Source organism: Alternaria novae-zelandiae (assembly GCF_023758075.1).
Source record: "Alternaria novae-zelandiae strain BMP 2774 chromosome Unknown scaffold_2, whole genome shotgun sequence".
Taxonomy (NCBI): domain Eukaryota; kingdom Fungi; phylum Ascomycota; class Dothideomycetes; order Pleosporales; family Pleosporaceae; genus Alternaria; species Alternaria novae-zelandiae.
In genome coordinates this window covers 1,505,127-1,518,848 of record NW_026056962.1, presented here as the reverse complement: position 1 = coordinate 1,518,848, position 13,722 = coordinate 1,505,127, and the positions used below count along the sequence as shown (strand labels likewise).

Sequence of the window (13,722 nt, the reverse complement as noted above, 5' to 3'; positions counted from 1 at the left end):
GTGGCGATTGCTAGGGTCAAATTTTGAAAACAATGTATGATCGTATTCTTTGAGTTATTGACAGCGGCCTGCTCCAAGACCTATCATAAGCGCTCATAGAAGCCCTGGCCCTGAGATCGAGGTATCTTCCCGACTATAAAGTATCTATAAACCTCTCCGGCGTTGTTGTAATAATAGCTCTTAGTCGGAAGTGTCCATCAATTCATCCTTCGCATTCCCAACCTCTTTCCCGTTGTTCTGTTCCGCCCTCAAACGGTACTGTTCAGGAGCCACCACCCACGGACTAAGTTTCCGATTGATAGGATATTTCGTACAAGAACGAATGAAGCCTCTCACCAAGTCGTCCACGAACTCCACGCTGGTTTCCTCTACAAGACTTCCCGTAATATTCCAGTCTTCATCGCAACCGTATACAAACATATCAACCATAAGTCGGCGTGCTGGAGAGCTTGCACTACTGGTACCCGAATAGATGATGTTGATAGCGTATTCTGGAGGAAAGGAGTCCCTTTCTATTGCATGGTCGATCATAGCGGAAAGAACAGCGTTCTGGAAGGTCTCGTCAACGAGTCTTCCGCCTAAAACGTACAAACGAGCAAGTTGGATGTGTCCGCCCACAAGAGGCCGAGTGACAGTGACCTTTCTGCTGTAGAGCCAATTGACGTAAGATTCAAAATCTTCTGGTTCTTCGTCCGCCAGGTCAATTTGTTTCTTTGCGTTGGCGCGCCATCTTCGCTTCATGGCGTTTTTGAAGAAATCAGATGTCGCCGTCAGTGTACCGATGTGGATGTGGAACTTCTTTCTGCCCACTTTGATAGGCATTGGCACGCCTGAGACACTAGGAGAAGTCAGTAGGGCTCAATTCATTATAAGTAATAGTTGCTCACTCTGGAGATGGCGCAGTTGTGTCGTCGTTAACATGGCTCCGGGTTCTCGCGCGTAGTGACATACTGTACACAGGCGAAGTATGGTTGAATAGCTTGATAAGGTCGGTTCGATGGTGATGAGAGTGGGGTTGAGAGTGTGGAACGGGTCTTCCGGGTCGTTAATAAGGAGCTTCCATACACAGGGTGAATTTCAGGGTAGCATTTGCTGGCAAAGTGACAACCTGAGCGCGGCGCTTGCCCAAAGAGAATACTGCGTGAAATGAAAAATCAATTCCCCGAATGTTTTGGTCTCAATACCATTGAAAACTACGAAACTCCCCCTGTTTGGTTACATGTGCTTCCACAGATCGTCTTCACTTTTCGGTGTGAATTACAAACGAGATTTCGGGTTTTCGCCGTACCTCATAGTGACCAACAGCGCTCCGAAAGAGACTGCAATCAGTGTAATTCTTACTATTACAGAGAAGGTAAATACAATGTTGACATGGCTAATGGTACACAACATACCAAAGGCGTCCACGGGTATCAAGAAATCAATCAGTCTGCCTCTCCGAAGTCGCTATGTCCCGTTTCGGCTGCGTGCTGCATCGCGCCCCGTTCTCCTGCCCCTTTCCAACCGCATGTGTTGCACTTGAGATCAAATTTCTGCGTATCGGTGTAATAGTGGGCTTTCTTCAGCTGCCCGCAGAGTTCCCTCGCAGCTTCAAGAATCACATCGTCCGCCGCATCGAATATCTTAACATCTTGCGAAGGATCTTGCGTGGACGCACCCTGGGGCACGAAGGCGATCGTATCGTAATGGATACCAGAATACACCACGATACAGCGCCGCGGTCTGCCCTCGTTGAATCGGTCCACCCGGTTGTCCTGAACATTGACACTGGCGATCTCAATGTCAAACTCTTGGGAAAGGATGCTGAGTTCGATGCCACCACCCCACGAGTCGGCGTATGATATCCATTTGCAGTACTCATCTGGTGAGCGTTGTAGGATCGCCTCGTTGTACTGTTCCGGGTCTCTTTGAATAGCTTGCGCAACCATCGATCGAAGCTCGGTCATGGAATCGAGAGAATCGGTCAGAACAGCGCTACCAACAGCTCGAAACATGCAGGAGTTGTCGTCAGGCATAACTCGAAGGACCATGGTGCCACCGCGGTCAGGCACGAGAACTTCGGGCGTTTCCTTGAGCGCTGAGTTCTGCTTCCGTTGAAGGGATAGTGGCGCCGCCTGTGATGTGTTTGCCTGTAGTTCTTGCTCCTGCTTCCGTTCGCTCGGGTCGCCAGTGGCTTGTGCAATGACTATGATGGATGCGCCGTTCAGCTTGAGATCGATATCCTTCAGCAACGTCGACATGCCGTATAGGGAAGGGTCGAGCGGTTGAGGCGGGTGGTTCCATTTCAGCTCGAAGAGTGGTAGTTCTGTCTTCTCGCTGATAGAGGAGAGAAGGTCCGAGACGGCGGCGTTGTCGTTGAGTGATAGTGTGTGGGTGCCATTCGGCGCGCGTAACCGGATGCGAATCGGCATGGTTTGATGGGTCGGCTGGAGAGATGGAGGGATATACGTGTACGGAGGGATACAGGTGAGGGAGCTTCGAAGGCGTGGCGCGTGATGACAGTTGACTGGTGGGGCGACTTAGCGGTGGAGAGCTGCGCTGGTATTAGGGAAGCTGCGATGAGTGAGTTGGTATGAAGAGAGGTAAATCTTCACGAATGCGCAAACATGAGGAGAGCTTTGTTAGGAAGAAAGGATCGTTTGTCAGCTACGGGAGAACGCTACAAAGACGACAGATTGCACGGATCGGGTGACATGGCTGGCGTACGTGAAGGTTCCCGAATCATGGAGGAGGCCGGCCGTCCCCGGGGATCGGCGAATCTTACCTCCGTCCGGCGTCGCGACTTCCAGCATCCAGGACGCGACACGCCAACACCTAGCGCAAGAAGGATACCGGAACACGACAGCATCGAGTCGACTATCGCAAACATGGCGACCGGACGCGCCCCAAGCTCGACACCGGTGCCCACGACCGAGACGGCTGAGTCCGCCGGCGCAACGTCTACCGTCACGGCGCCAGAATGGGAGGCCATGGCCAACCTCCTCAAGAATGTATACGACTACAGGATTGACGAGTAAGTTTCGATTCTACATGCGCCATGCCGTCCCCAGCTGATCAACGTGCAGTGGAACATACGACCCTACCAAGCTCTTCCAGCGCAAAGTGAACAAGCGCGCCGTGCCCGACTACTACGATATCATCAAGGAGCCCATGGCCCTGAGTACGATAAAGGCCAAGATTGCGCAGCGAGAATACAAGAACTTTTCCGAGTTCGTACGCGACCTGGCGCTCATTCCCCACAATGCGCAGGTGTACAACAGGCAGGACTCGCAGGCATATGTCGATGCGCTCGAAGTAAAGAAGGTCATCGAACGCGAGCTGAAGAGGCTAGTCGACGACAAGATCGTTCCTGAGACAGTCGCCACCCTGCCGTTCTTGGGAGAGATTCCCGAACAAGACCCGCTGTTACCAGAGGAGGAAGAAGAGGAAGAGGAAGATGACGATGAGGAAGAACTCGAAGTGGACGAGGAAGAGGATGAGGACGAAGAAGATGAGGGCAAGCGCAAGAGGCGCCGCGGACCGCGTTCCACAGCAGCTATCACCAAGCGTGAAGGCGGTTCAAGAGCAGCAAAGGAAGACGCCAAGGCAGACGATCCAGAATCGCGGAAGAAGCGCGGACGACCGCCGCGGGTCGACACTCCTATGGAAGCGCGAATCAAGACCATTATGAAAGCAATCAGGAAACCGCGGAACCAACTCAACAAGCTCATGGTGAGCGCATTCGAGCGCGTCCCGGACAAGACAGTCATGCCCGAGTATCACTCTGAGATCAAGAATCCAATGGCCATGGACATCCTCAAGCGCAAGCTCAAGCGAAAGAAGTACAACTCCGTCGATCACTTCATGGTGGATGTAGAGCTCATGTTCGAAAACGCGAAGCAGTACAACGAAGAGGACAGCCAGATCTACAAGGACGCCGTGCATCTCCAAAAGGAATCGCGCAAGGTTGCAAAGGCCGAGAAGGAGAAGCCAGATACTGAATACGTCATGGAAGAAGGTCGCATCCCTATGCCCAGCGGCATCGTTCACAACGGAGAGCTGTGGAAGGTCGGCGATTGGGTGCACATTCAGAACGCGAACGACCTTACAAAGCCGATTGTTGCCCAGATCTACCGCACTTGGCAAGACGCGAACGGTGGACAATGGGTGAACGCCTGCTGGTACTACCGCCCGGAGCAGACCGTGCACCGTTTTGACCGACACTTTTTCGAGAACGAAGTTGTCAAGACTGGCCAATATCGAGATCACCGCATCGACGAGGTCGTGGACCGATGTTTCGTTATGTTCATCACCCGTTACAACAAGGGCCGTCCCCGCGACTTTCCTTCTGATAAAGAGATCTATGTCTGCGAGGCTCGATACAACGAAGAGAACCACAAGCTCAACAAGATCAAGACATGGGCCAGTTGCTTACCCGACGAAGTGCGAGACAAGGACTACGTAATGGATCTCTTCGATGCGCCTCGAAAGTTGAAGAAGGTGCCCAGTCCGATCGCGTACCTGCTCAAGGACGAGCAAAAGGAGGACGACGATCTTCCAAAGCCAGAGTGGGGAGCTGAGAATGCTCCCCCAAAGATTGGCGCCGTGCATCGTCGTCCGCGTGACCCCAAGGCAAGTGAAACTGCTTTAGGCCACCATGAGACCCAAAGCTAACAGTTCTTGTAGGATTCACCACCTCCCGAGCCCACCCCACCGCCGCCTCCGACACCTCCACCAGCACCCGCTATGCCTACTCCAAGCTTACCAACGGCTTCGTCACATGGCTACGACTCCTCGAGGAACTATCCGATTGCGCAAGCGCCGACTCTGACGCCAATGCCTGCCCCTACACCGCAACAGCACCATGTCGCGCCAGCGTACACACCAACCCATGCGACACACTACCATACGCACTCTCAGTCGCCCGCCCCTCATATGCACCCGCAGGCACCGCAAGCACCTGCCTATCAACCTATCACACCACATGTGCCCTTTACACCCCAGCCAGCTGCGCCCATGCAGGGTTTCCAGACACCGCGGGCCGCGCCAGGCTACCAACAACCGTATCCACAGCAACTGCCGCTTAACTACAAGGCCCCGCAGCCGGTGGAGGTCTACGTCATGGCCGACCATGCAAACGCCAGTATACCGCTTGAGATCCGCGAGCAATTCCAGCGCGACGAAAAGGGCCGTATCTTGTTCTTCACCGCGCCGCCGCTCAACGTGGAACAGCCGCTGACTAAGGATGGGCGCGCATTGGGACACTCGGCTCGTTATCTCGCTGCCAAGGCAAAGAAGGAAGCTCTGAAGGCCTCAAAGCGCAAAGCTGGCGAGGCGAATGTCGATGAGCGTGACCAGGCAGCGAAAAAGGCCAAGGCTGATGAGGAGGCAAAGTTCAAGAAAGCTGTCTCGGAGCTCGGTACGAAAGCACTGAAGGCATTGGAGGACCAGCTCGCCATCGCTACGAAGACGGACTTGGAGGGTCTTTTCAACGGCCAGACTGAACAAGGCATCTCCGCGGTTCTGGATCAGCTCACCACCGCGCAGAAGATGGCTGTGCAGCGCGAATTGGAGCGTGAGATACACATCAAGGAGCGCGAGGAAAGCAGGATGACAGCAGTCACCGGTATGACGGCGAGATTGGAGGAGAAGTACTAAGGTACTGTGTACGATCCATTGTATTTGTGATATCCAGTGTGTAAGGTTACAAAGAGACCACGGCGTTTTGATGCTTGATCTTGGTTCCAGCTCTACACGAGTCTAGGTATGCTTTGCTAGACTCAATTGGAACTTTTTTCTGTCTGGGCCATCACCAACTGGACAACTGTGAGCCCTTATAGCTCCCGTCCGTGTAATTTCTTCACCCACTTCCGTAATAACACAGGGACCTGAATCTTTGAAGAGCGCTATTGCTTTTATGTCAAGGCTCGACTATTTGAGAAATCTCGGGAATTGCGAGTGCTCACTCCTTGTAGCACCCAAAACCAACTCACCAAGTAAGTCGGTATTCTACCTCCTTGAGTCTGGATACCTTGCTTACCCATGGCGCATCATCTCTCTCAATACATGCTGGTTCTTCCAAGTCCAAAATCATCTTCACCTCATGCCCGACGTCGCTGCTTTGTCAGCCCGAGAGTCTTCTACATCAACGAAACCAATACCGCAAGCCGGTCTAGTTCTCGTCGCTCAGATTCCTCCTTCCTCTGATCTATGGATTGCCTAAGCAAGAAACGACACTTGCCATATTGTCCTGATTCCGCAGCCGCTAGTGCGGATTTGCCGTCCTTTCCAACAGAATTGGGGTCTGCGCCGTGATCAAGTAGGAACTCGACGTCTTTCGCGAAGCCATCCTTCGCCGCCTGCCATAAGACATTACTTCCATCGGGTGTGATAGTGTCGACGACTGCACCACTCTTGATAAGAATGCGCGCAATGTCGTATCGCCTTCTCTTTAGAGCGTGCTGGAGTGGGGTTTTGTCCGAGCAAAGTTCGTTTGGTCCGACGACGCCATCTTTCAGCAACATTCCCCAGAATACCATCCCACCTCTTCTGTACAGTATTTCCATAGAGACAGAATCAATACGGTAGTGTGTCTTGCTTCCTTCCTTGACATGCGCTACAACCCCAGGGTTGTCGACTCCCAGGACGCGGTACAATACGGCCGTGTTCGTGCTATCAATAGCACAGTGGAGGAGCCGGTCGCCAAAGAACCAAGACATAGATCTAGCAAAGGGCTCGTTCGCATCGCGGAAGTCGAACAGCGTGTTTGCTGCGACGTTCTTATGCAAACGCACAGCCATGCACAAAGCTTCGCCAATCTGCCGAGCAGCACTTCGCATATCCTTCCACGTCTTAGCGTCGGGTTTGCCCTTGACGTTGTCAACGACATACTTGAGGATCTTTCGAAGCATAGCATCCTGATCCGCCACGATGGCCGCTTTGAGCGCACTTGGCAAAAGATTATGACGCTGTTCGAGAAGCAGTGCTGGTGTGAGAGTGGGCAATTCGAAGAGCTTCATATTTCCTCTTGCAGCAGCGATAAAGGGTCGCATGTCTGCGAGGTTATCTGGCCGTCCTCCTTTGTTGGCATTCACGGTACCCTTGATGTAACCGTGCAGGGCTTTCGATTCGAGGGCCATCATGCTAGTGCAGACGAGCATGATCCGCGCTGAATGAAGTCTGGGATCTGGCTTGGAAGCTTTGACCATGGCCCGTATGAAGTGTATGACTTGGTTTGGTGCTGTTTGGCGTCGCATAGTAGCCTTGTAGAGAATTTCAACCCGATATGTGTCGAAAAGACGGGCGGAGAAGGGGTTTTCCAGGAATTTGGCGAGGTTCCTGGCAGCAGCGACTGTAACGATATGATCCTTGATTATGTTTGCGAACGTTTCTGTTTTTTCTCAGTATACTCGTGCATGATGCCTCTTATTTGCACTTACTGCAGACGAGTCGATAGCGTACGACATTCCTCCGGTCGACCTTGTTTGCCAGCGCCGCTATGACTTCCTCAAAAATCTCCATGGGTAGATTCAATAGCGGCATGTTGAGGTTCCCTCTCAGGGTTGCCGATCGTGATGTGTGATAATCTGATTGGTGTTGGTCTGGTGCAGGATACTTCTTGTGGTGTCAAAGAAGACAATAGCTTTAGCAAGACGGGGGCCTGGACAGTGGGTCAAAATCCGCCTTCACCTTGGGGTCGGCCTCTCACTTGATGAGTCGGCTAGCAACCACACAAATGCGGCAGATGCATGAGTGATTGAGCGTGGCTTTCTCGATCGAGTCGGCGTAGTATACGATTCAACCCGCTCTGTTTCACAGGCTTAGCAAACCTAGAGAGACGTCTAGGTACAAATTGTGCTGCGCGCACGATCATGTCATGACGATGGTTTGTAGTCTCCTCGACATCGTGTGATGTCATGGTAAAAACCGACAGCGCGTCAGCTGCTTATAGGCTCAACCTATTAATATGAGCGTATTCTTGTCAATGTGCATGCACGACGACCCGTATCACTTGCGAGATTCTTGAAACGCCACCACCTGCTTATTACCATTTTCTCCTTGCCAATCTGTTGGCCGGAGATAGTCCAGACCTCATGTTTACACCTTCCAGGGAGGGTAACCAGCCATACAACCCAGAGTGAGTTGAGCAGAACTAGCTCGCATCGTCTACTGACCATCAATAGCCCCACCAGCGATACCATTACTGTGAAAGTGGGGATGCCGAATTTCAACGGTGGAAAGGACATCTTTACTGTTCAGAAATCCGTCCTTTACAACGATGATCAGTTACGTGGTGGGTGTTGGATCAATAGCGACAGGACGGTACATCTCAGAGCAAAACCCGAAGACTTCAAGACCTACATGACATGGCTGTACACCCGCCGGTTGCCGGAGCATATTGCGGACCCAAAGCTGGGTACTGAGTCGAACCTGGACTGGCTGCCGACTTTATATGGTCTCGCGCGTAAAGTTGGTGATCCACGTTACCAAGACGTTCTGATTAGTCGGATGATCGAGTGCGCGCGAAGGATTGAAAGCTTCCTAAATATATCGTTCGTCGCAAGCTTATATGACGTGACAGAGGGTCTTGCGCATGCGCCGGACATCCTTGGTCGAGATTTGATGATAGATATCTGGACGTGGAAATGCCGACCTGAATGGCAGGGCCTAGACTTTTTCGCTGAGACAGATTACAATTACATGGAGTTCGCGGGGGATCTGATTTCAGCGTTAATTGCTCATCGCAATGCATCACCAGAGGAGTTGGTGGAGCCATGGGCGAGCTCCCAGGCTGATTGGTATCTAGTTGGAGCAACTGAAGACGAATGATGGTGAGAAGGCATTTTGTTAGAATAGGCTGCAACTTGGGGCAATTCTTTACACGACCAGCGCGATAATAAAAATGCAGCAGCTTAGATCCTATCCTTCGCAGGCGGTTGCTTCAGTTGGAGAGCACTATGACGTACAGCAGCGGCTTGGCAAACGCGTGAAGACGTGTCATCCCGCGATTACCCATCCCGGGCTTCCATTCACCCACTTCAACGCGTATGGTTCCGCGCATGAAGAGTCATATTACAAAACTTGATGCTTCCGCAAATGTTGCGATGTGAAATCTCTAAACCGCTATGACCTTAGTGTTCACATGGCGCAATCACAACGCCGACATCGCTATTCCCCGTTCGAGGACCCTGCCGAACTCACGATACATGCGCCGGCCACTCCTTCGATCTTTCGGATGGCAGGATGCCGCCGAATCGTTCGGACCTGTCGGCGTTCTACCAATCTACTGCGTCAAGCCTAGCAATGCTGGCTCGCGAAGTTAGACAAGGGATGTGCAGTACTTCTAGCCTACGGCGGAGTTGCTGAAGTGGTGTTGTAATACGAAACGGATACTGGCTCGCAGCGACCATGGTACGCTTGCGCAACATCATGTCCACAATTCTGTCACCTGGAAACCGTGTTGTGAACACCCCAGGCAAGAACTTACTGTACTCGTTCCCGGGTAGGATGGCTTCCCCTGTAAAGCGCCCAAAAAGAGCTAATGTTCATAGTGGTACTGAGTGAGTCTATAAAACTCTGGTAATGGCGTAAACTTACAAAACATTAGCTTCACGGGCACAACAATCGCCGTCCGAGTCGAGGACGAGATTTTCCAGATTCACCAGAAGCTGGCGTGTGCGAGCTCAGATTTCTTCAAAAACGATGCCGGTATCGTCGCGATCGACGTCGAACAGAAACCCATCCGCATCGACGGTCATACCGCGGCCACGTTCAGAACATACCTCACTTGGCTGTACACGAAGCAGATGGAACATGTAACGGACATAAAGCATGTGTGGCAAACCTTAGTGAGGGCCTTCCTCATAGGGATCACGTTGCTCGATACCACGTTTCGAAATGCAGTCATAGCAAGCATGACGCAGCGCGCGTGTGCCGGGAGATATCCAAGTCTCAGCCTGGTGAAGGAGGTCTATCTTGGAACATCCAAGGGGGCTTTGATAAGGAATCTCCTGGTTGACATATGGGTTATAGCACGGCCAACTCTGTCGGACGGGCTACGCGACCCGGCAGCCGAAATGCACGGAGACTTCGTGAACGACCTACTATGGGCATTCTTCACGTCGCCACTATCCCGTTCGGCAGACGAGAAGCCGTGGCTCACTGATCCACAGCGCTATCTTGAAGCTGTCGGTCAGACTGTGGTAGCTATACCGTCCAATTCTTAGAGGAGGATGACCGCCTATGGCACATCTTCCATTCCATGACGTATGCGTCGGTTATAGTAGGCAAACGCGGTATTTTATCACGTAGTTGATTTTACCATTTGGAACCTGCTGTGACGGCAGCGTCAGTGTCAATGTTACGGTAAACATCGTAGTTCGACTCGGCAAAGGATACCCAGGCACGTATCAAACACTATCAGCCATCGTATGCAATTATGTAGGAACATGGCTACTGGTATAGGATAAGCTATCATTCATCGATTGCAACGCTCGATCAGAAACGTGTGAACCAAGCACACATGGTGATGCTGCTGACAATGTGTTGAGTTATTGCGCCGCTCGATCGGCCTCTTCCAAAGCCTTGCCCGCGCTCATCTTGCCTAATATCTCAACTTCCGGCATGAGCGGTGGGCTCGCATTTTCGACGCCATCGGTGTTTCCATCCCACTTCAAACGAACAAGAGCCATGCCCTCAGGATCATCAGCATCCTCTTTCTCTGCGACCAGGATGATGTTTCGATGGACGGTAGGTCTGAAAGCACATTGTCGTGGATGTGCTCTGCGAATATCGGCCCAGGGATCGCTTGAAGAATGCCAGTTCCCGAGCATCTGTAAGCGAGACTCTTCTGTCTTCTTCATCTTGGCCCATGATGGCTCGAGCATGGAGCTGATGGGTACGGCTATGCAGAGTTAGCTAACGTGCAAAGTCTTGTACATGAGCACATGCGTTAGGTACCTTTTTTTACCAAGCTATACCACCCGTACACTTTCTTGGGCGACGCATCCGAAGTGGCAGGCCCCTGCGTTGCCTTGTCATCTTTGTCGTCATCATCCGCATACGGGTCATCCCCACCCCACTCCTCAGCCTCCCGTTCCTTCAGATCGAACCAATCTTGGTTACCGATATCGATATTGGAACCCCATGAGTCCGCCTCGACATTGTCGCAACGTCCAACGCCTGGAACGTCTTCCTCGTCTTGGCTCGAGTTGAGCAGAACGACCAAGATTCCTTTGTTGTCGAAGTCCTTTTGGTCGGCTACAATGAAGTAGAGCGGATGAATGGTATCGTCTTGGTCGCGTAGCTCGATGAAGTAGTCATAAACGTCTCGCAACGAGCGACCGCTGAAATCTGGCTGTGGAGCGAGTTTAGACCTTCCCGTACTGAGCTCGCCCGTGTTGATACTTTCTTCAAGCCGTTGGCTGTCTGCTGTGTCTAGAGCAGCTGTGTAGAAGATTGCAAACTTGAAACGATTTAGACCATTCAGTGTGGCGCGGTGGTATTCTGTATTGGGCGCTTTCTTAGGAAGTGTTTTCGCGAGGTCTTTTGTGGAAGACATGTTGTGTCAAGTGGTCTGATTGAAGGCAAAGAGTTGGTTTAGATGAGGTAGATGGGTAGGTAGAAACCACGTCTCAGCCGTAGTCCCCAGGTGGGTCAGTTCAGGCAACCGCGGATGCGTAACGAGGAGCGCTATAGTGGGGCGAGCCTTGTGATCAGAGATGGCCCTGCGTACACTATTGTTGCTCAAATTTTAGCGTCGCAGCCGGGCGTAAGGCGATGATGCGAGGTACGATGAGAAGTCACAAGTGGGGCAGAGTCGCACGAAGCTTATGTGTGGTCCACGGGTGCTGCACACTACCCAGGTATGATGTCACAGATTTGATCATTGGAGGGCTCACTGGCGGGCCGAGCCTTCCCGTTCATGTACAGCCTCTACTTCCTGCACGTCTTGACGGTAATGTACGACACTTTCGCTTTTTCTCGGCTTGCCCGGTGAGAATGTCTCAGTATGCTGACGACTTAGTCCTATAGTCGAAGGTTGTACCATTTGTAGACATGGTTTAGTAAACTACTGCTGATCTTTTAAGTTTATCAGCTCTACTAAATACCATGGAATGAAGGGCATTGGCCGATTCCAGTCATGATCTCGACGACAAGGCAGATATATGCCGAAGCCCAGCTTATTCACAGCAACGATCCGGGGAATCGGCTTTCGCTTTGCCATACCGGTGAGATTAGGCGCGCCCTCTTCGACCATCGTATACGGCAACTACAAGCAGATCAGTTCGCGCCTCATCCTTTTAGCTTCTACCCGGGGCGGCTCCAACTGCGGTTCTGCAGATCATTGGCAAGGTTTTGAAACTAGTTCAAGAATTCGATCATACGATTGCATTGACTATGTTCAGCTGTGAGTACAGAAGAGGCCTCCCAATACTTGGGCAGGGTTGACATGGGCATGTAAACGGGGGCCACGACGAGTATATAGAAGGCAGCCTCGATATCATGTATTCTACACAACAGCGGTCTTCAAACACTTGCGAACCATACTACACAAGCCATCATGTTCAAGACTCTCCTAGTTTCCGGTCTGATAGCCTCCGGGCTCGCCGCACCCGGCATGATCTTCAACTGTGGCGACAACCTCCAAGGTAAACGTCACTGGATTCTTGAAAGCGATTTATACTCAACTTAGCTCAGATATCTGCAACAACATGTGCTGGGGCGCTTACTGCACTCGCCCATCGTTCGGAGTAACACTGAACTATGACCGCTATGGTGGTACTGGAAATCGTGACAGTGCTATCGGAAGAGCCCGTCAAAGATCAGCTGGCTGTCTTCCTAGGCCCAACCGTTGCAGCGTAAGTCTCCCTCCACTTCGTTCAAAAGAAGGACTGAACACCCTGACGTCTACGTTGATGTTGGATCATCTACTATGCATTTTTTTTCATCTTGATGTAGACTCCAGGGTGTTCAGTATTTTCCTTGAATGAGGTGCATCAACTTTCCAAAGGATTCGCTGACCCACTTATAGACGCGCGGTGGTAATCCACGTGCTGGCGAGAACTGCGACGAATATCCATTCGCCAGTACCTCTGATGCCGATGCGCGTGGTCAAGTCAGCAAGTGTGTCATCAACAGGCACAACGATCGTCAGGGTCGTATCATCCAACAATACACCACCGGCACATGCAACAGCCAACCCTGCCAGTTTATCGTCGGCTTTGGCAATCCGGCCGCAAATGGCGTGCAATACTGTCAAGCGTACAATGACCCTCATGGTCAATGTATCAATAACCAGACTGCGCAAATCTACAAGAACGGCGGCCCAGACGTGCGTCCAGCGACGAAAAAGCGCTCTGAGCTTGAGCCTATTGCACAGGCTGCGCTATTCCGAATGGCTAGTGGTATGGAAGTGTTGTTGCGTAAGTCTTGTCTTTTTACTCCTTCATGTGGATATGTGTCCCCGTCAACTAGTGCTAACATTCCTCTAGCGATCGACACTGTACTCAACAGCACCTGGGTCCACCCAACTCCTCGCAACATGACTATGAAAGCGTGGGTCGAAGAAAACGACGAGGACGAAGACCACATTGCCTGGGACTTTGTCGAGGATTTTGTCGCTACCAGGCTTGACTAAAGCCGCTTTGACACTTTCCCACTGCTCAGCCTCGCAGATTTCTCCCTGTTTCCCGAAACACTGACTTTCATTGAAGCTTGTTCCTGCGTCAAATCTTCATCACC

At 51.8% G+C, this 13,722-nt stretch overlaps 5 protein-coding genes across 5 annotated transcripts; 2 read left to right on the top strand and 3 right to left on the bottom strand.

Moving 5' to 3' along the window:
* Positions 1–1,424: 1,424 nt before the first annotated feature.
* Positions 1,425–2,411, bottom strand: J4E88_001530 (uncharacterized protein; the record flags this gene model as incomplete). Its single annotated transcript, XM_049395199.1, has 1 exon — positions 1,425–2,411. One exon carries the CDS (start codon positions 2,409–2,411, stop codon positions 1,425–1,427), a length of 987 nt encoding a protein of 328 aa, XP_049259063.1.
* A 456-nt stretch (positions 2,412–2,867) lies between these two features.
* Positions 2,868–5,637, top strand: J4E88_001529 (uncharacterized protein; the record flags this gene model as incomplete). Its single annotated transcript, XM_049395198.1, has 3 exons — positions 2,868–3,013; positions 3,066–4,611; positions 4,666–5,637. The coding sequence occupies 3 exons, from the start codon at positions 2,868–2,870 to the stop codon at positions 5,635–5,637; spliced, it is 2,664 nt and encodes an 887-aa protein (XP_049259062.1).
* A 482-nt stretch (positions 5,638–6,119) lies between these two features.
* Positions 6,120–7,521, bottom strand: J4E88_001528 (uncharacterized protein; the record flags this gene model as incomplete). The annotated part of the gene is made up of 2 exons (XM_049395197.1): positions 6,120–7,369; positions 7,419–7,521. 2 exons carry the CDS (start codon positions 7,519–7,521, stop codon positions 6,120–6,122), a joined length of 1,353 nt encoding a protein of 450 aa, XP_049259061.1.
* Positions 7,522–10,529: 3,008 nt separating this feature from the next.
* J4E88_001527 (uncharacterized protein) lies at positions 10,530–11,539 on the bottom strand (the record flags this gene model as incomplete). The annotated part of the gene is made up of 2 exons (XM_049395196.1): positions 10,530–10,882; positions 10,939–11,539. The coding sequence occupies 2 exons, from the start codon at positions 11,537–11,539 to the stop codon at positions 10,530–10,532; spliced, it is 954 nt and encodes a 317-aa protein (XP_049259060.1).
* Positions 11,540–12,541: 1,002 nt separating this feature from the next.
* Positions 12,542–13,618, top strand: J4E88_001526 (uncharacterized protein; the record flags this gene model as incomplete). Its single annotated transcript, XM_049395195.1, has 4 exons — positions 12,542–12,629; positions 12,679–12,839; positions 13,013–13,403; positions 13,473–13,618. 4 exons carry the CDS (start codon positions 12,542–12,544, stop codon positions 13,616–13,618), a joined length of 786 nt encoding a protein of 261 aa, XP_049259059.1.
* Between the last annotated feature and the right edge of the window lie 104 nt (positions 13,619–13,722).